The sequence below is a fragment of the Zonotrichia leucophrys genome, chromosome 11 (genome assembly GCF_028769735.1).
Source record: "Zonotrichia leucophrys gambelii isolate GWCS_2022_RI chromosome 11, RI_Zleu_2.0, whole genome shotgun sequence".
NCBI classification, from domain to species: Eukaryota; Metazoa; Chordata; class Aves; order Passeriformes; family Passerellidae; genus Zonotrichia; species Zonotrichia leucophrys.
Window position 1 is genome coordinate 12,170,153 of NC_088181.1, and position 27,563 is coordinate 12,197,715.

General features: G+C 40.1%; 1 protein-coding gene across 2 annotated transcripts; it reads right to left on the reverse strand.

Moving 5' to 3' along the window:
• Positions 1-1,059: 1,059 nt before the first annotated feature.
• CYLD (CYLD lysine 63 deubiquitinase) lies at positions 1,060-27,216 on the reverse strand. Of its 2 annotated transcripts, none has more exons than XM_064722953.1 (17): positions 27,069-27,216; positions 22,470-23,130; positions 21,105-21,272; positions 20,025-20,130; positions 18,880-18,975; positions 18,411-18,527; positions 16,514-16,893; positions 14,964-15,129; positions 13,994-14,135; positions 13,375-13,497; positions 12,003-12,094; positions 10,866-10,932; positions 9,325-9,457; positions 8,815-8,923; positions 7,758-7,876; positions 6,923-7,139; positions 1,060-5,122 (listed from the first exon to the last, which is right to left on the reverse strand). In XM_064722953.1, exons 2-17 carry the CDS (start codon positions 22,974-22,976, stop codon positions 4,938-4,940), a joined length of 2,727 nt encoding a protein of 908 aa, XP_064579023.1. In that variant the 5' UTR covers positions 22,977-23,130; positions 27,069-27,216; the 3' UTR covers positions 1,060-4,937. The 2 variants fall into 2 exon arrangements, with proteins under 2 accessions (XP_064579023.1, XP_064579022.1); XM_064722952.1 differs by having other exon boundaries at positions 20,970-21,272.
• Between the last annotated feature and the right edge of the window lie 347 nt (positions 27,217-27,563).

Consider the following 27,563-nt stretch of genomic DNA (forward strand, 5'->3'; position numbering starts at 1 on the left):
GCAACGACCCTCCGATTTCCTTGGCATGTTGCATCTGCCAGCAGTGCCTGCTTCCCTCACTGACACACGGGCACCTCTCGGATCCAGCTTTCCCTGCCGGGACCACAAGCGGTGCAGTGAGGCTGGCCTGGGGCTGCGGGGCACAGTGCCCGCCAGCCCTGGGCAGCTGCGGCTCCGGGCCAAAGTCAGGGGGACACAGAAGGGGGACAGAGCGGTGACACAGGAGGGGACACAGGGGGACAGAGCGGGCCCCGGCAGCGGCACCGCGCGTTGAGCGGCGGGCCGGGCGCAGCGGGGCGGGCACTGCCCCCGTGTGGCCGCAGAGCAGCGGCGGCCCCAGCGCCGGCCCCGCCCCGGCACAGTCACACAGGGCAGAGCAGCACCCCCGACCTGCTCGTGCAAAGCTCAGCTTAACAAACCCACCCTTTACTGCAGCTCTTTCCTAAAAATAGCTTTTGCACCTGTTTTTACAAGTGTTTAAGGATTTTCAGTAAGATAAATATTTTTAAAATGCTTACATTGTCGTAATTCCTTTTGCATGCTCAGGTAGGATTTTATTCACTATACTTACCAGTTTTTTATTTATTTATCATTACTAAAATACTCAGGAAAAATAAATAGAAAGGTAAAGCTACTCCTACTGGATAGGAGTTAGTGTTTTTCTAGACAGAAAATGCATAGAAAGTGGCAGCTGTGGATTCAGCAGTGAAGCTACAGCATTATTCCAGGAGGAGCTGCTCACTAAGGTTAGTAAGGTGGTGTATGAAGAATTTTAAAATAAAATCCCGCCAGGAAAACTCCAGGCAGCTATAGCTGCTTTTCAGTGGTTTTCCCTTACAGCATTAGATGTTAATTGGTAAGACACAAGTAGTATTCTTAGACTTGATTTTATATAGTACAACAATTCCTAAGTTTCCTAAAAACATTGAAGGAAGGACTAAAAGAAATGGATAAACATAAAACTGCCTGTAAGTACACAAAACAAGCTAGTTCACTCCATCTTCATGCTTTTTCATGACACTCCCACATTTCCAAGCCCCAAAGAAATGAATAGAGCCATAAGAATAATATTTTTAATTAATATTAATACAGAAAGAGCACATAGTACATTCCTTTCCAGCAGCAGCTCATTCAGCCCTACCATTTGAAAAAAAAAATAAATTAAGGCTAGTTGAGGGCAACCTGATCCAATGGTTTGTTTCCCTTATGCCTTCTTGGAGACAGCCTTGTAAGCTTAAGAGACTATTTGTGCACAAAACATGGGATGTTTATTTAGCAAAACATCAAGAACAGATAAAAACATGCTTTGTTACAGTGGTAAAAATACACAGAGCTTTCAAGCTGCTTTTTACACCAGCTCAGTCAGGAAACCACACCAGTGTGGTATGCAGCACGATGGTGCCTCAGTATTGGATGGAACTGGCAATTGTCAGGGATCATGGTGACCACACTCAGCTACTCAGTGGAGTATAAAGTGCACGAGAAAAATAAGTGCATTGAAATGAACCATTTATGATCAAGAGCAATTCTTGTTACACACAGTACTTGCTTAAAATGGGAATCTCACAGGCTGTTCAGTACAACACAGTAGTACAATTTTCAAGAGCACAGAATCAGTATCACATAGTAGAAAGACCTTTACTGAACACAGATATTTCTGTATTTTTTTCCTCCAATTACCTCCCCCGCCCAATGACAAGCCTTCTGATGTAACTTACAGTGGGTTTGGTTGGGGCTTTCTTGAAGGATTTTGAGTAAATCTGTAAGGCATCACCTTTAACTAATACGTCCTCTTTACCCTCTATGTTCACAAGAAGCAAGGATTGAGTAGCACAGTGATTTGTTCCATTTTGAACCCCTAGTTCTAAAAACATTTAGCAGAGCAGGCAAATTGCATGGGATGGAGGTTTTTTCCCCAGTTACAAAAGTTTGTCCTACGAAACTTTACATTTTTACAGGCTGTCAGGAACCATGTTGTCAATGTATTTTCCTACTCACAGGTTAAGGCCATTGTTAGCAGTGCTTATAAGCCAAACCATGAAGAATGATCTAGGTGCTATTAATTTGGGGGAACATTCACTATATTAAAAAAAAAATAAAATAATTGATTGGGAGGTTTCCAAATGCATTAAACAACATAAATGTTGGGTGCTTAGTCACTGGACTCTTTGGGCATTACAGTTAACAGCAGTAGATGCTTAGAATGCAAGCTTCAAAATAGCTTATTCAAATCCCCTACAAATATATGCTGAAGGCTAAAAAACACTCAGAAAACCCCACCTTTTTTACCTTTGCATATAAGTTATTTTACAAGTTTCCTTTCACAGTGAAATCACTTTTCTGTTTGTATACTCTTTTCTGAGAAAGGAAATAAAATTGGGGTTATTTCTGTAACATTTCATTTACATTGCCAGATCACCTCCAATGCAGTGCAGTACAGAACACAGCAATATATTTTAGATTAAAAGAAGACTCCTTGATTGCCAAAACTATTTTTTGTTTTGCATGCTGAAGAAGATATCTCTGCCCTCTTAAGCGGGCAACAAACTAACCATGTAATCATACAGTGCTTGCAAAACTATTTACCATTTTGCAATAATCTATAGTACAAAAGGCAGGCTGCAGAGCACTGCCTGCCCTTCCAAACACAGTATTTGTCACCGAGAAGCGTGCACAGTAAAGAATATTCCCTATGTGTCCCACAGAAAGAGTCCACACTTCTCTTCCTTTTCCATTGAAAGGCCAGGAGTTTGGACGCAAGAAGCCAAGTTCATTTACACCCCTGTGTATTAATTCACTTCTGCCAATCGAGTGTATCTCCTGAAAAGCTGGATACTTTCCAGCTGTATGAAAGAGAGGATATTTTGCTACAAGATTATTCACCTAGGAAACTTTAATGGCTGCCAATTTCAATTCTCTCCTCTGGCCATAGCATGTCCAAGGCTGTTCTCCAAGCTCAAGCAGGAAATGAGGCTGGGGGTGGGGATGGTTGGAAAGATGACACCAGTGGAAGACAAATGAAATTAATGCACTAGGAAAGTCAAAAATAAATCTAGGGCTAGGGAAGAGAAAGAATCCAGACATTCAGACTGGTCTCCTGGGTGCAGGTTTGTGCTTGGGCCTGTGTTTGCTCCTTGGTCCAAGGGGTCACTGCTTGGACCTCCTTCCAGGTTAGGACACAAGGGCCTGGTTATAGAATCCATCACCTAAAACCTCACCAAATTTTTTCAGGAGAGAAAGAAGTCAAGAGCTCTGTACTAAAACAAAGGAGAGTTTGGCCAAGGAGCACAGACTGGTTAAATAAGGCAAGGGAACATGAAAGCCAGGAGACTCTTCCAGGCCAAAGCAAGGGTGACACTTCTAATAACCCTGTTGCTCTTGAGAGTGAAAGGTGAGAGCACACTTCATGCAAAGGCAAATGGAACAGATCAACCCCCTCAGCAGCCCGCTTCTCACAGATTAGTCCTTCAAGCAGTTTTCAAACTTACTACCCTCTATGGTAGAGTGTGTCCCAAAGAAAGATTCTAGGTTTTCCAAGACAAACAAAGTAACCACACTTTCTACAATAAGGGATCAGTCTCCATTGCCTTTAAAACAGTGGCTTTTTCAGTGTGGCTTTTCCTCTGTTAAATTTGTTATCTCTTTCCTTCTATGGACCGGATCCCAAAAAGGAAGTTTCCATATAAAACAGTTTAAGAGCTGAAAATGTACAGTTCATATAGATGCAATTTGTACAACCAGATGTTACTGTATATATATAGTTGCATGTTTGCCAGTAGTGTAGACAGAAGTAGCTAAAAGGCAACTAAAACAACAGTATGTCATTGCAAACAGGAACCAACAGACTTCAAAGTATAATACTTTACATAAACACAGGTTTTGCAGCTTTTCAAGTTAGTTTTCATCAGGTACTTGGTATACAGTAAAACTCTGATCTACCTTTATGTATAGTTTCATCTTTCCAAGCAGAGATTTTTAATATTCTCTTTATAATATTACTAATCCTGAAATGAAGAGTCAGAAGTGTAACATTCCCAGGCAGTAGCTTAATGTACTGTAGAAAATTCAGTTCTATTTACCAAGGACTAGAATTCACTTCAGTAACATTCCCTGAGGCAATCCATGATTTTATTGTTTTGTCCTGGAATCATTTGTGTACAGTTGCTGTTCTGTTCCAGACTGCTTTGTTTCTTTAAAAATAGACACTTAGAAAAAGACATCTGTTAATTTTCATTGCTAATTTTATATTTTAGCAATTATGCTTCCCCTTAATGCCCTCTTCTTTTCCTCTCTTTCCCCTCCAAAAGTTGCAAGTTAACAACACAGCAAGTCTGTGTGCTTCATTTTTGCAAGACAGGGATTCAGATCTTTAAATGAATGTTAATTTTTAGAACTGAAACGAATGTAGTAGATAAGAGAACATAATATGCAATGAGCAGTCTAAAAATTACCTTACTCAAACTGAAGTTATTCTCTCTTTGAGAGAGAATCTACAGTGCTAAAAAGATCAAGGGTAAGGAGAAAGGGTGGGTGTAGAGAAACTTACGAGAATCATCATCCCTGTCCACAGAAATGCACTGAGCTAGAATACTGTACCCTTCCATTCCCAATGGACTAAGGAGATTTCTCCTGACATAATTCCACCTTTAACATTTTAAAAATGCCTGTGTATCATCAATGCACTTAAAGCTTTTAAGTTTTAGTAACTTAACTTTGTTTATAAAACAAACACACACAAGCACACTTCCTAGAGTGCAAAATGCTTAAATACTTCAGTGACAGAACTCCATATGTAGTTTTTGGAACAGTAAATCCTCTGGATGTCATAGTCAACTTCTTCCATTGCCAGCAACGGTTGCATTGAACTACCCAAAACTGCAGCAAACCCAAGAGTGGGTGGCTCTGTACTGTCTCCTCAGTTCTGCAGAGATCCTGGTTCATTTGTATAAACTCATTGTTGGACTTTGATACATGCACATGTAAGCATCACAAAGCAGTCTTCGTGCACAGCCTTGGATTTTCCGGGAATCCAGTGAGTGCAATTCCTCTAGAGACATCTTCAGGTATTCACCAACTTCTGGACATGGTGTAACTTGTGGAATGTTAAAGCCATTCTGACCTCCTTTTAAACCATTAGAAAAGAAGGAGAAACAGATTAGGAGAATATCTACATATATTTGCTATTCAAAATGTACTTTCATTACAACAGCATTACCAGTTCTTGAAAACACCTTCTAAAAAACTTAAACATGCCAGACTGGACTGCTGCAGGGTAAACACCTGTGAGAAGTGTATTGTTCAAGAAATCACTATTAGAATCAGAATATCCTGTAGTGTTTACCAACAAACCACACCCACACAAACACCCCACAAAACCAGGGGGAACTCTGGGTTTTCATTAACACTAAAAACTCTGTGTGACTTTAGGACAGTGACCTGAACACATACCTCACATGCACTGAATTTGTTAATAACATGACAACTGGTAACAGCTGATGAATTTACAAACCATGTCTATACCTGATGTGCATGACTAAGGCATGGTTTGCTCCTGGCCATTTTCATAAAACTGAGCAAATTCAAACAACACAAGTATGGACATCCTGCTGTTCCCAGCAGAGATTTTTAGCTTATGAAGGAAAGCTGAAGAAAAATATTTGCAACACTAAAACCTCCCCCTCTCCCCCGACTAAGATCAGCAGGAGATATTTCCAGCATCTCATATGATCTAAATTCCTGAAATAAAGTGGTTCTTTACAAACATCAGTCATACATATTTCAAGCACTCTGAAACGAAGCTTGATTGTCTTCTGGCCATTGTAAGAAAGTGACTTTACTTCTGTAGCAGTGCCATTTTCAACACGAGGCAAGACTCTTCTCTCCCTGCCAACTCACACTGTAACAGAGGGGTTCAAAAATACTTCATGCAAAAACTGTTACTATGTGTCTGACACTTCATCTATTACTGTTCTTCTTAGGCACCAGAACTACAGAGTCCATATTTAAATGGGATCTGTTTAAAAAGCAGCATCTAAGAAAACAGTTGTTTTACTGACATTTATATTATTATAGGGTAACAATTTTCCACTGATAACTCTAAAGGGGTTCAAAGGAATAGCATAGATGTTGTAATGTGTGACTACTTCCTTTATTCTAAAGACAGCTACCATAAGTCATTTAAGAAAAAGTAATTAAAATCACAGAATCACAGAAATTCTAGGTTGGAAGAGACCTTTAAGATCATCGAGTCCAACCCATGTTCTAACACCTCAACTAGATCATGGCACCAAGTGCCACATCCAGTCTTTTTTTAAACTCTTCGAGGGATGGTGACTCTACCACCTCCCTGGGTAGATGATTCCAGTATTTGACCACTCTTTCTGTAAAATACTTCCTCCTTAATTCTAGCCTGTATCTCCCTTGGCGCAGCTTGAGACTGCGTCCTCTTGTTCTGTCTGTTGTTGCCTGGAGAAAGAGACCGACCCCCAGCTCACCACAGCCACCCTTCAGGAAGTTGAAGAGAGTGATAAAATATTTGTATGCTAACTGATAATCATGTACATCAACTTAAATATAAATGGAAAGTACACTCCTGCAGTTGGTTATTTAGAATTAATTGTCTCTGCCTAATTTGCAAAGCATAGAAAAATGTATAGGGAGTCCTACTAGGAAACTTCTGCAGTTACTTCTGTACCTTCTTATTACCAAGGCATCCAACTGAGGTGAAATTCAGAATACTCAAATCAGCAGCTGCCATGAAATCAATGTGCTACAGTAAGGCTGAGCCAAGATCAGTATCCCAGCATCGAGCACATCAAGTTAAACTACACTAATATCCCCAAAAGTTTAGGGAAACAAACCCTGAAATCTAAACCACAGCTACAAAACTGTAAGAGGAGTGAAGGGTTGAAGGAGAGGTTACCATCCCGGTCTGCCATGCTGTCGAAGAAGAGCCAGGCGGAGTCGTCGCGGCCGTACTTGACGAAGGCCACGTAGTGGCTGGTCTCGATGCACAGCACCGCAAAGAGCTCCATCTTCTGCGAGGGGATGCAGCCGTGCCGCCAGTCCCAGTCCGGCAGGTCCTTCGGAAGCGACAGCGGATTGAATTTGTGACTCTGTCTCTTGGGATGAAGATGAACCTACGGTTGAAGTGATATTTCAGAAAAGAAAAAACACCCCAGAAGATTATTTGTTTCAGCGGCAGACAAAGCTAAAAAGGACATTACTGCTGAACAGAAGATTAATGGTGTTAGAGAAGGAACTGCAATAACAGCAGCTGACTAAACGTTTCTATTTTTTCCCCACCAGTGTAGTTCAATGTTGCCCAGAAAATTCAAATCTAAGGTTAGAAGGGAGGTCAGGTTTAATGCAACAGTTTTCTACTATGCTCAGATTTGAAAACATGCCGTGATTGACAACTTCATGCAATTGCCAAACAGCAAAACATAGCATTTCTGTCACGAATTTATCAACTCTAACAAGGTAGCATGAACATAAAATTAGATTTGAACCACATCGTTAGATTACTACTTCTCCACTGTTTCAAATCCTGGATTTGGCAGATGCCATGCTGATAAACACATTGCAGGAGTCTGATCTGTCACCAGAGGAGACACTTCACTTGGTGGGTGGCAGCTACACTGGTGCTGGTGAAGAAGCCTCACTATGTCTTCTGCCTTTCTTTCAATTACCACAGCATTACCACAGCATTAACCATTTGGGTAAAACCCATGTGAATGCCGAAGACAAGCACTGACCTGTGTATTGCATGTTTTGCAGAACTGCTTGATTTTGCCAGCAGAAATATCGGTGTCTTCATAACACTCCCTGCACTCGTACATAGCGAGCCCTCTGCAGATACGGCACTGCCTGGGAGCTGCAGAGGCAACAAAGCTGTTAGTCTCCAGGCTGGGGAGGCTTTCATTTTTAACAAAAGGAATATGAAAGTGAAGGACAGCTATTACTTTACATGGAGAATGAACACTACATAAAAAAATAGTTAAAATGAGATTGCTAATCAAAGAGAAATGTACCAGTCTATTTAACTTCTCTTTGGTGCAGTGTGGATTAAGAGAAAAACATTTACACTGGTAAGTGGCAAAACAAGATGATAAATATCTAGTGTATGAACAAGCAAAAACAGGCTTTTAAATCCTGTTAGCTCTCTCTCATCATAGTGGTCTTAGCTCCTACAGCTGTCAATAACCAGGGAAAAAAAAAACAAACAAGAGAAAAGCATAAGCTGATGGCCAAGACAGTGAGAGAAAAGGCCATGGCAACTTCAGAGATTATTATTCTAAGAAATGTTGGCAGTTTTATTAATTCTTAAATTTAAAACCAGCTGTCCTTCCTTAGTACAATGTGATAAAAAATTCAGTGGATGATCAATGGCAGAAAATTAGGTCAGAAAAAAAGTGACATAATTATGGCTAAAAAATGCACATTTTTTAGGTGCACATCCTCATCTCAGGCTCCCTTCCAGTCTAATGAACTAGTGAACAGCTTTGCTCTAATAACTCAATTTTAAAAACAGTCCTGAAATAAGTTCAGTTATACAGGTACTCAAATAAACAAAAAAAGAAGTTGTATTCTATATATTCTTCTGAATTAGAGCTTCTAATTTACATGAGGGGAAAAAAGCCTTCCACCCAGTAAAATTTCATTTCTCCTCAGCCCGAGCATCTCACACTATCTTGGTAAATATTCAACAGAAAAAAACCCCAACAGGCCACCAGAAGTATCAGGAATACTTTAACTGTCTTAGTCGGTCTCAGCAACTGTCTTTCATTACACAATGCAATGTTATATACTTACTGTCTTCAAGTAAGTCTGTTATATTTAATTCCAAGGATGGAAAAATTTTATTGAACATTTTGAAGTCTTTTCCAAACCGGGGCATCTGGATAATCAGGCAAGAGGGTGCCTAGGTAAAATGCCAGAATACAATGTAATGAACTTGACATAAATAATTATCTAACTTTGTAGACATTCTTCTAATGCAATAAATGTATACATCTTTTTTTAATTCATAGCCCACAGAGGTATCTCAAAGTATTAGTCCTTAAAACAACTCAATAGCAGCAGCTAAGAAGTTTTCTTTTAGTAATTCTTTACCTAAATCACTTTGATCTGTTCAACCAAAGAATACATCTCATTAAGTGAACCTTAAAATGCTTTTGCTATGTAGGCATCTTGATCACTGACACAATATTCCCATTTCCAACATGTTTGCATGTTTTTGCACCAAATCCTATTTTCTCCCATTGCTGAATGGACAGATATTTAGGTATGATCACTTCTAACAAGGTAACTGCTGTCACCAACCTCTGCAAACTTCAAGTTGCTGTTGATGAAAGACCACTCCAGTAACTGCTGAATTGTTGGGACTCCAACTTTCTCATTTTTGTCCATAAAAATTTGATAGAAGTAACAGTCTTGTACTTTCTGTCCAGCTGATCTAAAAACAGTTTCAAAGGAAAAAAAAAAAACAAAAAATAGATGCTGAAGCTCTACTGTAATGATGACTGTACCTTCTAGGAAAATACCATCTACATAAAAACAGTGACAAGACATCCTCTCTGCATTGAAATATATTATGCTTTAAAAAACCCCAAACAAACAACAAAGCCTGACAAAGCCCAGCCCCCTACCCCCAGTAAAAAAGTGCCAGGCAGTCAAGTATTAAGCTTGAATTGATTATGGAAAAATTTAAAGAAACAAAACCAATGCAAATTTCAGAGCATGGTTTAAAAACATATGTCTATGCATGGCTGAACTACCAACTAAGCATCTGCATCAAAAACTCCAAGACAATAAAGCAGCTTTCATTGGAGAGACAATTAGGAGTTTCAGTAATAAAATATCAAATGAAACAACACTAATTATCTTCAGTATGATGGGTTTAATGAAACATTTCCTCTAAATCAGGGTGATATTTACACTGCTTCCTGCAGTGGAAGTCTCACACAGATGGCTAATGCTGCTAGACTTGCTCTATAGTTAGCAGAGAACTCTCCAAAAGGATAATCCAAATTCAAGGCTGTCCAGCTGTAATAGTTAAGACTCCTTCCACACCCAGGCCAGCTCTGAGGCAGATTACCACACAAACTGCCAATGCAAGCCATAGGAAGGAATCTGGAGAAACTTCTTTATCCTCACCATAAGGGGCAAAAAACCCTTTCCATTAAACACACACATCCCTACCACAAAGCAATTATCCTCTTCAAAAAAAAAGAATCACAAAACCACAACACATTTTGCATAGCTAGGGAGAGGGACACAGGATTAAGCTACCAAATTAAGTATGTTTTGAGGTCAGATGTTCAAAACATAGAAGTATCAAATATCAATGTTCTCAGATCATGTTTCTGTTAAATAAATATAACTCAGATATATTTGGGAGGAGATCTTCAGATAAGCAATTCAACCTCCTCTGGAAGTACAAAAGAAAGGATATAAAAGATGATGCTCAGGTTGAAGAAATGGTTTTTGCTACTATAGAGAAAAAACATACAGGACTAACTAGCCTCTAAAAGCAAAAGAAAACCATTGGGTTTGAGCTGGTTCATCTCAGCATCAAAAATTCCTGGGAACTTTCATCAAATTTGCTATAAACTGTAACTTCCTTTAATCTGGCCAGCATTTAAGCCAAAGTTGCTTTTCAGAGTATTCAGGTGTTGAGAGGGTTCTAAAAGCATGATGCTCACTATCAAGAAAGGAGATTTCTGCATTGCCCTTGAGGAGTTCAGGTATGTGCACACTACACACCAACTCTGCTGCTAAAGCTGAATGGTGGAACACGAGTGATGTTCTGTGTATGGCATAGACACAACAAAGCCCTAAAAGGCCAAAGAAATAAGATTCACCTTATTTTCAACAGTGGCTCAACTCTCAGAATATGGTGAAATAAAATATTCAAAAATTCTTCCGGATCTGGAGGCAGGAGAGAAAAAAGTTTTGTCAGCATCCAAAACCAGATACATTATTCAAGACTCATTGAAACTGAAGGTTTTTAAAATTTTCATAGGAAAAAAGTAACAGTTGATTTTTACAGCTTTATTATTACCCCAATAAGATTATGACAAACTAGGAATATTTTCATGACAAACTTCTATTTATTCTTTTAGTGTTAAAAGGCCCTAATAAAAGGCACAGGCTCAACAGGGTAACAAAGCCTTCCAGTCAAGTTAAAAAAGATGCTCTGTATTTCAGAGGAATCATTTAGCACCACACATCTTTTCCAGGAGAAATAAAAGCTTTCAAAAGGAAACAGTGACTCTGCAGAGAGCCAGTGAGGAGCAGTGACAGTAACACAAAAGCTACACCATAATCCCAAGTTCAACTAAACCAGAGACCAAGTTCTCTAACCAAGACTGCAGCACTTCCCAGAGGGCTGCTCTCCCCCACCACAGTCTGCTGGTCTGTTTCTCTCCCTGCCACTAGCTGCAGTTAATACTGGTTCCAGCACTCAGTATTTACAAAGAAAGTAGGATTCTCTTGAATAAAAGCAAAACAGTTACATAATACAATGCTAATTAATCAATATATTAAGCAGACAATCAAGAAGTTGGGAACTGACTTTTCTAACATGATTTGAACATTTTACTCCTTAACATACTACATAACCATTGTAACAATGAAATGTTGAAGTGCAAAATTTATTCCTCATGGATCAAAGTGACAATTTGAAAGAGGACAAACATCCCAGCCTTATCAGTCTTCTCCACTAACTGCTAGAAGGGAGTTCCAGGGGCACAGGAAGGCACTAAAAGAAACTCAGGCAGTGGAAGACTCCAGAAATTGTTCAGCTGGGGTTCCTTACATAGTTCAGGAAACAGAAAAGACCTTACTAGCAGCCAATGGTGACTCAGATCTCTGCTCAAGACTCAAGACACTACTGCCACGGAAAAATATTTGGGTGCTTTGTTCTGGTTTAATTATGTAGCAAGGTTCCTCAGTCCCTTCATATTAGAAGAAAAAGAAAAGCAAACCTTCCCCATTACCTTTTTCCTCTGAAGTAAATCCTGATGCAGCCTCAACTTTTTCAAGTATTTTCCTCAGTTTCATTATTTTTGTAGCACATACATATCCGTATCTAAGACAAATGGGTTTAATAAGCTATTAGCTAGTTTTTGATCAAGTCAGAGCAGTAAAAGAAAAGCCAAAACCAATCACTTAAAAACTGAAATACAGGTTCTCATATCCTTATTCAACTGCATACAGTATTTCTTCACAACTACATGCTGATTTCTTATATTTAATCAGAGTCCTGGTTTTCTTAATGTAGTATAAATTTACTGCAGTACTCAATGTTCTTTTACAACTTCAAGAGCATTTTAATCATCAACTTACCAGGACAACTATTTTCAGATTTGTCAGTTAATTACTTTTGATTTGTTTTCACTCTAATTTGCACAACTTAATACATCATTTCAGAATGTCACATAACAGCACTGAGGGAGTTGTTAACAAAATCTTTCGATATTTGAGAAAGACACAGAGCTGTACTGCTGACCTAAGCAGCTCAGGCTTTGAGCATTCAGTCTTTTCCCCTAAGTTTTTCAGTGTGATCAAAGGCCAGTAAGGCATTCAGCCACCTCAGGCACCTGGGATTTCTGCTACTCAGTGTGCAGCCTGCTATCCTGCCTGTTCCACAGACCCTGGAACACAGCAGGCCAAGCACACACTCCCTGACAAGAGCAAGGCTTCAGAGGCAACACTTTTGTTTATCAAAATAAAACCTTAGTCAGAAATTGCTCAGTGACAGCCCACAGGATTTTGGAACTACAACTGCATTATTCACTTGTTTGAAAAAAAATAAGCTTAAGAACAACAACTTTTCATGGAGATTTTTGTTGCACCTCCTTTGCTCATTGTGCCTGAGAAATTACAAAGGTCATATTAAGTTATTTTAATAAAAGTATTTTGGCCACTTGCAGACCACATCTAAAAAGCAATGAAACTTTTAAAGCCCAGCTAAATCTATCAAGTTGTGAAACTCCATATAAGATAACACAAATAATTATCTTTTCAAGTACAGTAGCACTAAAAACATGCAAAGATGAATGCTGTAAACAAACATAACTTGTATTTATCAATACTTCTGTATTATTGTACAATACTTGCACAAATTTTACAATAGCTTTGTGCTGATCCATTTGCAAGTAAGAAACTAGTGAAAATATTTCTCACCAAAAAATGAATAACTCTTTCCAGTTATCACTGATTAAATCTGCTATGAAGAAAAAGTAAGAATACTTTAAAAAATACATTGAGTAGCAGCAGATAGCCAAACTTCTCAGATTTGCACTAGGAATGCAAACACTGCAGGATTTCTCTAATTCATGTTAGACTAGAGACCAGATCTTCACTTACATTCTCAGAGGATTCACAATCTCTGTCCTCAGCAGCTCCTGAGTCTCACTATAATACTCTACATCATTAATTTCTTTAGGTCTGAGTAGCACAGTGTCCAAAACAGAGCTAAAAGAAAACAGGCTACAAAGAAAAAGGAAAAGGAAGGTTTGTTTTGACCATTCAGATGCCTGAGCAACATAAGACAAACCAAGCAAAGCCACAGAAGAATTACAGAACTAAACAGACTTAAAAAGAGGCAGTTATGGACAGGGGACACAGCTGCACTAAACAGCAAAGTCCACTCCAACCCAATATTCCTTCTGCAGCAAAGAACAGAACCAGTCACCCAGGCAGGACTCTGCAAAGAGCTCTAAGAGGCATTTCCCTCCCTCCACCCCTGTGCTCTCCTGATCCTTCAACCATCTCCAGGCCAGGGACCCCCTCTGTCCAAACAAGCAGATCCACAAGGGCCAGTGCAGTGTGGGCACGAGCAGCACTGCACTGCTGGCACTGGGAGAGCACAGGGACTGCAGCACAGCACTCTGGGAGCTGCACAGGAACTCAGACAGTCTCTCAAGCAAACACCACATTTCAGCATTTCTAGCAAGGGATGTCACTATACAAATGATGGACTTACCAGAATAAGGTGGAGTCTAGGTAACAGGAGTTGTAATGACCCTGGATACCTTTCTTCTTTCCAATCATTGTCTCTAAACCTTCTTTTTCCATTTTTGGAGGAGTGTTTTCTTCTACCACTTCACTTAAGTAACCTCCAAAGGCTGAAATTTTGTTTTTCAAAAGTCACTTTAAAGCCTCAAATTTTATCCCCCTTGAGATTTTCCTAGTAATACTTTATAGCTAAGCTGCTGCCTTAGTGTAAGCATTCCTCTTCTGGACTAGAATAGCATTTTATCATAGCTGAGACTCACTGTCTTCCAGAGAGTGAACAAGGCCTTACATTCCACACCAGAGTGCTTCAGAAAGCCTGCAGCACTGAATTAATTTTATCCAGTAGGAATAAAGTTCTCTTTTCATTACAAATGCCTTTTTCACACTGCCTTACAAGTATCAGACAAATTTCTTTGCTGTTGTCCCAGACAATACAACATGACCCAAGAAATCTAAAATACTTGAAGTTAGGTGAAGTTAGGGAAAAAAAGAAGTTTTCCACCACTAACCTCCATCATAAAAATACATGCTTTTCTTTGTTAACATTTAGAGACTAAAATAATTAGATGTTATAGATTATAGAAAAACAACTGCCTGTATTTCTTTTAATGTAATCATACAGTGCTAGAGTTACAAACACCATTTTCAGCAAGATTGTTCATATATTTAAAGAAATGTCATAAAATTATGGGAATTTTTTATGCCATACCCTTTTTACGTTAGAAGTTGTAAAACACTGTCTTGTTTTAAAGCATAAAGGAATAATTCAAGAATCACTGTATTCTGTACAGGCTGAACTGCTATTTATTAATCTCAATTAAGTACTACCTGTACAGATTTCCAGGTGCTCAATAAAAGAGCTTATTGCAGGAATGAATGAAAGCAAAGCCTTGGGCAGTTCCCAGGTGGTAAACAAGAAATAAGCAGAAGCTCAGTACCTAGAGAGTTGCAGCGCTCAATCTGGTTGGAAACAGGCTGGAGTGAGGCAAACCTGGAGTCTGGCCTGCAGCTTTTGAGTTTTACAAAAAGAGCTTTCTTTGGAGCACACGTGAAGTAGCGAGTTCCTTTAAATGTCCCGTCCGTGCAGCCTGCACATTCATCTTCCTGAAAATCCAAGGGAGAAGGATTCAGTGTTTTTCTTATTTCTACAATTCTGCAGTAAGATATTTGATAAAGTATCTACCCATAAGTCACCCTTCTGCTACTCCAAAGCGTGATACACACTGTTTCTGCAATTTAGCATCCAAAGCCTCAACTGAGGTGTTGTTAGACTAGATTTATTGAGAAAATTAAGACTTGCATGCTTCTTTCTTTCTTCATGCTTAAACTTTCACTACATCCAAAATAAAACAAAAATTCCATCAGAAGCAGCATGGGGGAGGCAGGAGGAGAGACTGTGAATTCAACCTGGTCCAGATTCCTTCAGAGCACTTTTTACCAATTAATTGAAATCACTGAGCATGGGATGGTGTGAACAATTTCAGCGTGATTTGGCTGCACAAGAAAAATGCCTGCTTCAAAAGGTACAAAATGTACATCAAAGAGAGAACACAAACTAGGAGTAAACAACAACAAGCTGTTACCTTTGGGAACAGGATTTAAGGCACATTGCCTGCTTACTAACAACAACTAGGCTTTAATGCAGAAATGCAGGAGTGGCACCCAGGTTAAGGAGCAGGCTCAGAATGCCTGTGGCAAGCTATGGCTTCAACTTCACCCTAAACACCCACAAGGATCAGGACTTCTTTGTAACAGCTGGAATTCCACTCACATTCTCACATACCTTGCTTATGTTTTACATGATTTTACACTGCTTTATGTAATATGTCATTTAACATTATCCCAAAATAAAGACCCCCCCGTCCCCCTAACTGTGTACACATTAATTTAACCAATACCCCATCACAACCATGGCAGCTGCTGCCAGGGAGGGAATGTCAGTACACAACAGCAATTCATGTTTGAGGCAACTGTGGGGTTTTTTAACAAAGGGCCCACAGAAACACATAAAGCACATGGCTGTCAAATCCACAATATCACTACTGTCAATTATCAAAACCAGCCTTACAGCTCTGACAATCATCACTCTGACTGCCTGCTTGCTGATATGCAAACAACAAACAAAAAATTACATTCAACAAAGACTACTACAGATAGAGAATTTTATTTAAATTTCCACTTAAAGGACCTTTAAATTTCATTTTTAAATTACAATATCTATAATGTAAGCAAAGGACATTCCTCTAAAGCAAGGAATTGATCAACCCTACAAAATCCTTTGCCCACTGTGATACAAGCACATTTCAGATCCTACTAACAAGGTAAGGTGTGGGGCAGCCATAAAAGTCAGAGCTTATCAAAGAACTTAACACTAAACAAATCACTTGGCAAATCCCCCAAACTGGTTGCTTTTGCAGAGTGTAAAGGCACCAGCTCTGAGAAACAAAACTAGTAATTAGCATTAATGTGAGCTAGAATTTCTATTTACCAGTTCCAGTCCTGCTAACACTTCATTTACTCCAGGGGGCTGGCCAATCCAGCGGATTACTCCATAGAAAGGAGGATTTTCTTTAACTTCAGCCAAGGAACCTGCTTCAAGACCATGTGAGTTTCCAACTGGGCTTGCTGCTGATGGACTCTCCTGGGTAGCTGTAGTATTCACATCACCCATGACAGACTGAACAGATAAAGAGAGAGGACTATGTCCCATAGTACCATTAGTACTTGTTGTTTTTGTCAAGCTAAAGGGGAGGGAGTGAAATCTGTTTTCTGTAGACACAGAGTTTGTTAAAGGTGGCTGCAGTGGTGGTGAAGAATGCCCAAATCCAGAAGATGAATCAGTAAGTGACTTTGAAGGGTCTTCAGCAGCTGTTAAAATCAAAACCAAGGTGTTAGTAAGTGTTGGGATTTTTTTTCTCCTTCAATTAAAAAAGGAAAGACTTGGCTCTCAAACCAGCAACATCTGATGTAACAGGTGGGAAGCACCAACAGCTGGGGACATTTCATTTAGGAAGACTTTTGTCACTTGGCAACACTGGAGACACAGAGCTGACTGAGCAGACACTGCTGCAGTCTCACCACTTTTACCACAAGCAACAGAAATGAACAGCACAGAGAAAGGAGATGTTAGAAACTACAGAAAGGTTTGGATTGGTATCTTTTTTTTCATCATCACATAAGACTTTTTCTTTGAACATGAGTTAACAGCCCCAAGGATTATGACTGTAGGGGGCAAAACTAGAAAGAGCTCACTGGTCATTGTGACTGAGGAAATTATTTGGTTCACAGCTTGTATATATATAAATAATTGCTTGCAGATATGATTTGCAAATGGAAAAGTGCTTATTCCACTGACTTTATCACAACATCCTTTGGTTCTAAAACAGGATATCTATCAGTGTCTATCAAGAATAAAGGACTTAAACATGTCATGAGCAATGCAGTGCCTGATAAAAGAGATCACAACTGCATGGAACAGCACAAGCACTGTCCTTCTCCCATCTCCCTACATTGACATAGAATACCCTGAATTGGAAGGGTCTCTAATACACAATTGGTATTCACATAACAAAAGCCTCTTCATCTTCACCCATCCTCCCCATGCTGTTTCATTAAATGAAGTTAATGTCTTAAAAACATTAAAAAGACATCTGTTACAGAACCAAGAACAATTTTAACCCGTTTTCTTTTGTGTTTCAAAGAATTCAGATGCTACTGCTTCTACAGGTTTCTGGTGTAACTTAACAGTTACATTAGTTAGTATTTACTCCTTCAGTCATTAAGCCAGTTAGCCACACTTTTCTAAGGAAAAAGAAAAATAGGTCTGCAAGCAAATGAGGATCTTTAGATCCTTCAAGTATGTGCACTCATGCTTTTAAAAACAAACAAAGAGAGATTTTACAGAAATAAATTTTTAAAAATACAGAAAAAACCCACATATACTTTGATAATTTCCCTGCTCTCACTTCCAGACTGATTAGCTGGCATGGCACAATATTACAGTTCCCTTGGACCTGTAACACAGCTACAAAGACAGGCAAAACACAATTACTGTGTACACTCAGCTACAAGGAATACTTCTTGTCTTCCATCCCAGCCTCAGCTTTTATTTTGCCTGTGAGACACGTGCATTCCCACAGAGCTGCATGTGAATTGCCAAGAACAATCTCCCACATGCAGAATAAAACCACAGGCCACACCAAGACAGAGAACATTTTCTCAGGGGTTTGAAGATGCTTTTTGTGATGTAGTATGTATGCCACTATGACAACACCGTCCAATTGTTTTCCATTTAATCTCATCCTTGTTTTATTTGAAGATAATACACTCTAGTATTGTTTTCTGGGTTTTTAAAATGAATATATAAAAAACTATCCTCTCTTTACCTTCATCCATATACCATGGGGACTTTGTTTTTGTTTGAGGCTGAGAGTCAACTGATGAGCCATTTAATGTGTAGAAGACTTCAGATCTGCTTCTATTTCCAGGTTCAGAGGTAGATCCTGGAAAACAACATACTGTATAATCTCTATTTACAAAAAGTCATCTATACTCTTATTTCATCATATAAATTTGTTAGTACACTTTCAAGAAGACACAACTTCCACAAAGGAGCAAACACAGGCTAACACAGTTCTAAGCTTATAACAAGGCAGAAGTCTACACCAAACCAACACACAATCTGAGCTGAAATCGCAGTCACCAAGGTGAAAAGAAGGCAGAAAATTCTTCTCAAGAGCAAATTTTTTATGACTATAAATTATGGATACTATAAATTATGGGTATAAGAAGGTATATTTGCAATACAGTTACAGTAATCTTACAAAAGTAAAGAAAATCCCTTCCCATACATACCTATAGCCTTTGGCTTACTATGATTGAACAAGCCTTTGTCTCCACTTCTTGAGGTATAGGCAAGCTTGGGAGGTCTCCTGTCCTGGGACACAGTCTCTAAGAGATGGCACATGAAGAGAGTATTAGCTTCCCTTTGCTATGCTTTCACTGTGTTACACACAGCTCACCTCAAAACTGAACAAAGCTCTGCTATCACAAGCTTTAACACTGAGCAGAACAAAGCCTTGTTTGGCACAAGAACAACATTTTATGTGTATACAATCTGCTTTTATCACATCAGCAACTGCTTGCTGCAAAGTCTACCATTACTTCTTGAACACATCAAATAGGTTGACTTCACATCCTTTAATGTAGGTATGTATTTCCATTATGGGAAACAGATACAAGAATTTTTAAGATTTTTTCTATGAACACATCTATAATAAATACTCTTTTCAAAAAATGGAGAAGTCCCTGTGAATTTTCCAGAGAAGAACAGAAAATTTGTGCAAAAGCAAACATATCAACTAAACCAGCAAGTAGGAGGCAGACATAAGAAAAGTGAGTCAAATTGAAGTGTGAGAGCAACAATTACAGACTACAAACTATTAGAACCTGCCTAGAGACAGTGCCCAAACCAAAGTCTCATACAAACTTTTCCTTCTTCAGAAAAGGAATCAGGAACTGTAGCTGTTACAAGTTAACACTATTCAGTGAATCACTGCAGTGAATTTTTTCCACAATCTTGACAGGCATTTCCAAGCATTCATTCCCAGAATGCATACATAATCCTGTCAACGCCTTCCAAGCACAGAAAGAAAAATTTTCTGATCAAGATATTTGAAACCCTGGAGTAAACTGAACAACAGTCCATAGAAAAGATTCCTACTACAGACACTCACATATTCAAGAAGATTACCCACTGCAGAGTATTGTAAATACTATATAATTTGACAGGAATTCTGTTCAGTATTAAAGCTTTTCTACTAGTGAGCCTGTAACCCAAAGGAGGGCAATACTGAAGAGAAATATAACAGTAGGTAATTCAAGTGAACTTGGGAAATGAATTCTGCAGTATTGCTTTAATCATATAACTGTGCCTAGGTGGAGGATGTTATCCTAGATGTTATCAAAGTCTGCCTTCTGGTTAAGAAAGCAGGGCATACCTGGAATAACATCATTGATATGCAAAAGAAGTGTACTTTCAACACTTGCAAAACTGCACAGCTGTATTCCATTATATCTTCCATCCCAGTTTCCAATCGGATTATCCTAAAAATAGAAAAACACATTACATATATCCCAAAAGAAGATTTACATCATACTGAGAACACACAGAATTAAAACATTTAACAATATCTACTTTTTCCTGCAACTAATTTTGTATTTAGAACAGCCAAACATTATAGACTTTAAAGGCAAAAGCTTAAAACATTATCTCTTGAGAAACAGCTCCTACTTTAACAAGCATTTTTCTTCTAAAAAACATTGATAACCAGGCTAGAGCAATTCCAGTGCATTTTTAGGAAACAGGTAATGCAACCAAGAAAATGGAAGCATCTAAGCTATAAAACCAGATCAATCTTGAAATACCAAAAATTTTAAAGCTGTTCGTTTTAAGAAGTTCATGTTGCTAGAAATAATTTTTAATTACAAGCTTCGCATTTTCTTGAAAGATCACTTTTGTCCTTGCAAGTCACACTTATAAGGTAGAACTAAATCAAGCAAAACAGCTACATGAAAAAAAGCTTTTAAAAATGGCTAACAAAAGAAAAAGACATTCAGCCTACTTTTTTAACAGGCAGAACAAAGCCAGTCTCACAAGACAAACACTTGACTCCATGACTGACACCTAGCATGGCAAGTAGCTCAGTGGAGGCTCCTCAGAGTATGCAGAGTATTTTGCCTGAACTGCTCAGCATCAAATACAACACCATTTACCTGATGCCAAGAAAATTACCACCAAATGCATCTTTGAACACAGTGTTTCTTTCCCATTTTAGGTCAGCCTCCGCTGAAGTAGCTTGTGGGTAATGTTTCTTCTTCTACGTGCATGTCATTCACTAGCTAACACACATGCAGAAGTTATTAAAGTCAGATTATTTTCTTACCATGTCCACTCCAACAACGTATCCTAAACTTTCGTTTCCTGGTAAGACATCACAGAATATAACTGTGCCATACTCTATACTCTCTCCTATCTTCAGAGAAACCCTGGAGTTGATCTCCAGAGGAGGAAGTTCTACCTGCATTGTGTCAACTGGAGCTGCATAGTCACTTTCCAGTTCATTGTCATCATCTTCCACCAGCTCCAGTTTGTCCAAAGCAACAAAAACCCCACAATCCTCATCACATCTGAAAAGCTGCTTGCCTTGGTACTGTCCATCAGTAAAGCCCTGACCACGACCTTCTTCCTAAGGGTCAGAGAAGGAAGAAAATGAAGGAAAAAAAGAGATAAAAAACCAATCATGAATTTTGTGAAAAACAGACTACTAATAAAGCAGTAACATAATCCAGTGTTCTGAATAAATTGCACTAAGAATTTGCCTGATGCACTATCATGGAGAGAATTGAATCTGTGGCAAATATACAAACTGTCTATCTTCAGGGAATAAAGAGCAAGATGTCACTAGATTAGAGAGTGGCTGCAGGCAGAAGCCTTTATACTCAGAGAAGCTTGTTTTCTTCAGGTGCAAATCTTGCTTCAATCATCAAATTCTTGCCATATCAAGACAAGACTACTTCATACTAGACATAATGCTAAGCATTCAAATATTCCACTTAAATGCCATATAAAGTGAGATGATTTTCAGAAACACTCGGGCCTGATATTCCCTGAGGTTCTTTCTCAGGGGGAATTACAAAGAGTTCAGGAAAAGTTTAAAGAGTACTTTGAAAATTATACTTCTACAACAAGAGAAGAACTCTCCTCAACCTAATTCTTCAATAGCTTATGGTTGGCATTAATTTTGCAGAAATATCTCACAAGGAGCACAGAACAGATACATTCTCTATTTTAACTAATTGCCATTGGACTTTTAGGGATCACCAAAACCAGCAGCCCTAAAGTCCAACCCTGCATTTACTGACTGTGTCCTGACACAGGCAAACAAAGCACTCCACAGAAATCTGAGAGCCAGATACCCACCATGAGAGGGCTGTACATATTTTTGCCCAGAGAAGTTGTGGATGCTTCATCCATGGCAGTGTTCCAGGCCAGGATGGATGGAGCTCTGGGGAACCTGGTCTGGTGGAAGGTGTCCCTGACCTAACAAGGGGTTTGGGACTGAATGATATTTAAGGTCTCTTCCAAGCTAAACCATTCTGCAACTCTATGAATTAAATTTTTCTGGGCTAGAGGACTCAGAGTACATCCAAGTCTTTCTGCCAGCCCCTGCACCACATCAAGCTTGACTTAACATGGAGATTACAAGGCTGATGTGATATGGCACGTTCACATAAAAGTAATTATGAGAAGACTAAAAGTAATGGATTTTAGGGGTAATATGCTTCCAGAAAAAAAAATTATTAGGACTTTCTCTTTATACTGAAGACACATTTAGCTCACCTCATAAAGTATATCAGATACCACCCCTTAGCAAGTAACTTACCAGCAACTCTACTCCAAAGTATATCCCTGTGAGGGACCTTTCTTGCATTAAGGGTCCCCTGAAGCGAACAACTCCAGGATATTTCTCATCCCCTGACCTCAGCTGCACTCTGACAGGAGAGCCAATATCTATCTGCACTCCTTTAGCTAACCTGCTTTTGCTCTTAAACAAACTGTATCTTTCCTCACAGTTAGTAATAGCCAGAAGCAACTCAGCTAGTTTTTCATTAATTTCTATAACATCCTTCTCATCCACAAACAAGATTGCATGAGGTTGTTCCAGAATCTTTAATCCAATCTGCAGTTTCTTGCCTTTACATGGAATATTTCTGGAGTGTGCCACAGAAGAACGGTCTTGAAAAAACTGCCCAATGCTACCTTTGGGCACTTTCAAGAGCTTTTGAGTCTGCTTGTCTATGACACTGCATTCTTGGAGAAGCAAGTAAAAGATCCTCTCTTCCCAATAGGATGAACTCGCTTTTTCTTGACTCCATAAGCCTGAATTCATTGTGATTAAAACTTTAAAAGCTGGACAGAAGTCTTCAAGAAAAATAAGCTCTTGGTTTATGTGCAGTGATCTTTTCAAATTCTACTGGAGGGTCCAATCTTTTTGAAACAATGCAATATTCATTTTGCAAAGAAACACAATCAGAGCAGGAAGCCTAGAATAAAAAAGAAAAGAAAAAAGAGACAAAATTGAATTGGGTAAGCACAGCTAGCCTTAAGTAAAACATAAAACAATTTAAATCTGTGACCAACTCATTCCTCATACAGATCAGAGTTCAGCAAAATGCAAGGCAGTGACCACAGTCCCAGAACAGCCACTGTGCTGCTGATCATGGACAGACCATTTATCCATTTCTGCTCCTTATTGCAGTGTATTTCATGTCCTTCTTTAGTTCCTTGTGAAAAAAGGGTTATGGAAAACATGTAATGAAATGCAGGAAAAAAAAAAGAAAATACACATAAGTGAAAGCAAAAAGAAAACTCAAGTGCAAATGAACATAAATAAACAACCTGTTCTATTTACAAACAGCATTTTAATGAAACTTTCCACTATAAAGCTCTTTTCCCATGCTTAGTGACTACTTATTTCTGACAAAGTGTACTGCATCTGTCATCCTGCATAACATTTTGATTTAGTGAAGCAGAAAATTGTGTTGACAAAAGAGAGCAGCACAAAATGGAAACTTTAGTAACTTATAACAGCCATTTCTTTAATAGAAATGGACAGTTCTAGTAATATGCAATATATGAAAACCAAATTGTGTCAGCATTGCAACATGCAGTTCTCAGGAAAAAAAATGGAGGCTCTTATTTTTATCTTTCTAGAAAGATAGTTCACTACAACAAAGTAAGAAATACTTTCAGTTATTAAAATACCATGGAGCAAACATCTTAGTTATCTTTAGAAAACTACAGTTCACAACTAATAAAATGGAAAAGAACAACTTGAAAATACTTCTTTGAGCATGTGTGTCAATAGTTTTGATCACAGTGGATACAGGAAGAAAGATGTGCAGGACCTTAGCAGAATCTGTTCTTCTAAAGATGACAGCAAAGGGCAGTGTACAAGTTCAGAATGTATTGTCATGTAAATGTTCCTGTTCTCAGTCTGTGATGCCACAGTTTAATTCAGTTAAAGGACAATCTCAATGACTGTTTACACCTAAAGGCAAATAATCATTGTCCTTGTGCCTAGGTACCCTATTTCTCCACCACTTGTCTGTGATGGCATTCAAATAGCACAAAATCTATTGCAATTTCTCCTACCCTGTTTGAAACCAGTCTCAGAAGCCATTGGAGAAATCCAGCACTCCTGTAATTATTTCCCTCATCTTTTCAAACAGAGAATTTAACAAAACTCAAAGAAAAGCAGCAGCTGGAGACAACCTGGAACGTGGGCAAAGCCTCCTCTTTCAGTGCCTAGGACCTCACACAGTGCCCGGTGAGGCTCCTGTGCCCAGCACAGAGGTGACACGAGGGTGGCAGCTCCCAGGAGTTCCCATGTGCCAACACCCGAGGGGCAGGACAGGCCCTTCCACACCTCACCGAGGGAAAGGCTGCCACACCATCCGTGTGTTCCCAAGTTCAAAAGTATTTCTCCTCACTTGCCTTTGATACACATAAATGGGCTTTCATGTTTGTTAATGACTAACAAAAAAGTGGGGTGAGCATGGGATTGAAACAGTTTATGTGGAAACTGATGAAGAACACAGCAAGATTCCCCCCTCCTGTCCCTCATGGAAACATGATTAAATGACCATTAATTTTTGTAAGTCTACTCAGATAGTAAAATAAGAGTTACATACAAGTTCTGAGTAGTTTTCTCCCTTTACTTTTTCACACAACAGGGAAAAAACCCTATCTTGTTTTCCATACATCCATTTTACATTCTCAAGAACATTTATGTTCTTTCAAGAGCTGACACACTTCACCTTCCTTTTTTTTTTCTTTTGAGCCACTCCACAAAGTTTCTCAATCCCCAGGAGACTGCAAACAAGTATCTCCAACCTTACAGGGATCCTGATTTTCCCTACTTCATTTACACAAATAATTAATTTTAGTAAGTATGCATGGAATAATATATTAAAAGAGAAAGTATGTTCAACCGCTTAAAAAAGATTATTTTTTTAAAATAAGCTTTATCTTATCTATTTTATAATAAGTATATCTTGTTTGCAAGTCCATGGCTGCAACAATACAATCTTCACATGTTTAGTAGTAAAGAATTCAGTCTGCAAACTTGTCAGCAGCTGCATTTAGATTATGTAATAACTTTATGTGGTGTGTGGTCAGTCTTTAAAGCCCTGTTACCCACAGAAATGTTACTAAACCCACTGGCTATAGTACCAAAAGGCTTTTCTTTATTAAGGAGTTCGTTATCACTATTAAAAAATGCCTTCCTTTAAAAACTTATCTACAACCACTGTCCCACACAGCTTTAAAAGCCAAATACTCTTCTTTTAGAATAACACAAGTGATAAATTAGTTCTTTTAGGACTACAGAAAAGCTTCTTAAAAGGACATTAGGTTTTGGCAATGTATCAAAAATACATTTACATACACCACTCATTTTAGGATTATTCTTACAGCCGTTTTCCATTGAATTCTGTGAGTAAAGAAAAATCTTTGCTGAACAAACAGCATAGTTGTAGCAGACTATGACCAGAACAAACTATTAGACCACTGTATGATTAAGTTGGGAACCAAGCACCTTAATCCTCAGCACAAAGCCATCACTGCACTGCACAACACACCAGCAGCTACAAGATTTGTGCAAACCCAAGAGAACTTGGCCACCAACAGGGACAATTCAAGTGTCAGAGCCTGTTCAGCTGCAAACTTCTATTCCACCCACTACCTGCATTTTTTCATGCTCAAGAGACTTTGGGGAGAAACAGGAAAAACAAAATTATGACTGCAACACTACATACTGTGGAAGGAAAAAACATTTTAAAAATTGTCAGGAGTAGGCCATAAGCTACCTAATTTCAAAGCTTCCCTAATTTCCATTATTCCTCAGTTGTGAGTCACTCTTGTCACTACAGAGACATCTCATCAGAGTAAGTTTGCTCTGAAATTCAAGACCTCTGTTCCTACCCTGCAGGAGCCTTACATGAACTATATTAAGATGATGAAACCAGCTATCAAGTTTCAGAATGAGCACACGTCTGTGGCTCTGATTCAGAGTACGAAATGAAAAGGCTAAAATAAACTGTACAGTTTCTTTTAAAAACTGACACTTAAATACCAAAAGTAATCAAACTTGTTAAGATGCAAAGTTCTGTTCTTCAACAGCCCAAACCAATTTTCATGGGAAGGTTAAAACTAGGAGCAAGGAAATTTACGTGCAGCTCAATGCACAGAATTACACGTCGGCAATACAAGCCACGAGTAGAAGAAATAGAAACTCAAAACAGCGGTGGAAGCAATGTAATAAAAGATGTTCATACTGGTAGCATAATTCCTAAAAGAAAACACGTCGTGTTCGGCGTTATAAATCTGATACAAATAATCCCCGTGAGAGGAAGAACAGGACTCATTCCCACAGGCCAGAATGCTGTGGCGTTACGAGATTCACCAATGCGGCCGCTGTGCAGACACCCTGGGCCAGCCCTGCCCAAAACAGAAACACGTGTGCTCAGCTTCCGAAATTACACCGAATATCGCATTTCACCGCTTCTCTCAGGACTGCTTCACGGCAGGGCACGGCCTGAGACCCGCCAGGCTCCGTGCAAGGCTCAGCTCTGCAGGACAATGATCCCCCCCGCCCAACCGGAGAATCTCCGCTCCCCGGGCGGCTCCGCGCAGGACGGGCCAGGGAAGTCCCGAAACTCCTCTGGAGCGGCCAAGGCGCCGCTCGGGGATCGAGGCTGTGCTGGCGGAAAGGCCCAGCAGGGCCCGCCAAGAGCGGAGACACCGCCACCCCGGCCTAGCCCGGCCCCGCCGCTGGGCCCGGCTCCCCCAGCACCGCAGGGGCGGCAGCGGCGGCCCACGGGGACCGCCCGCGGAACAGTCCGGATCGCGGCCTGAGCAGGCGGCCGCGCCCCTGCCTGACGGCGCCCAGCGACGTCCCGCGGCCCCGCTCGCTCCTCACCTCCTCCTGCCCGGCCCGGGCTGCGCCTCCCGCCCGCGGGTCCACCCCGGGGCCTCAGGCGCCGGGAGCCGCGCCGGCCCGGCCCTCTCCGCGCTGCCCCATCGCCGCCGCGGCCGCGCGGAGAGCGCCCGCACACCCGCTCCTGCTGCCCCGGTGGGCCCGCCCCTCGGCCCCCCACAGCGCCCGCAGCCAATCACAGCGCGCCGGCGCTAGGGCTGCCCAGCGCTATTGGCGAAGAGCGCCGCCAGTCACCAGCGGATTCGGGGGTTTCCAGCGCATCGCGCTTGTATGAGCCGCAGGGGAGGGGGCGGATGGCGGAACACTCCCCCTGGAGGACGCTGATTGGTCGCGCAGGGCGGGAGGGCGGGACTTCTGGCACACCGGAGACGCTAATTGGATGGCGCGCGCGTGCCCCCAGGGGCGGGGCGGGCGCTGCGCGCCGGTGTTGGTGCGCGTGCCACGCCCCGCTCCGGGCCCGCGCGGGGGCGGGGCGGC

Bases quoted from the DNA above. Each gene is read 5' to 3' on its own strand.
- CYLD (XM_064722952.1), bottom strand. From the start codon at position 22,976: ATGAATTCAGGCTTATGGAGTCAAGAAAAAGCGAGTTCATCCTATTGG. The intron at 21,273-22,469 runs GTAAGTTACTTG...TCTGACCCTTAG, and splicing joins ACTTTGGAGTAGAGTTGCTG to GAAGAAGGTCGTGGTCAGGG. The intron at 20,131-20,969 runs GTAAGAAAATAA...TTCTATTTTTAG, and splicing joins ACGTTGTTGGAGTGGACATG to GATAATCCGATTGGAAACTG.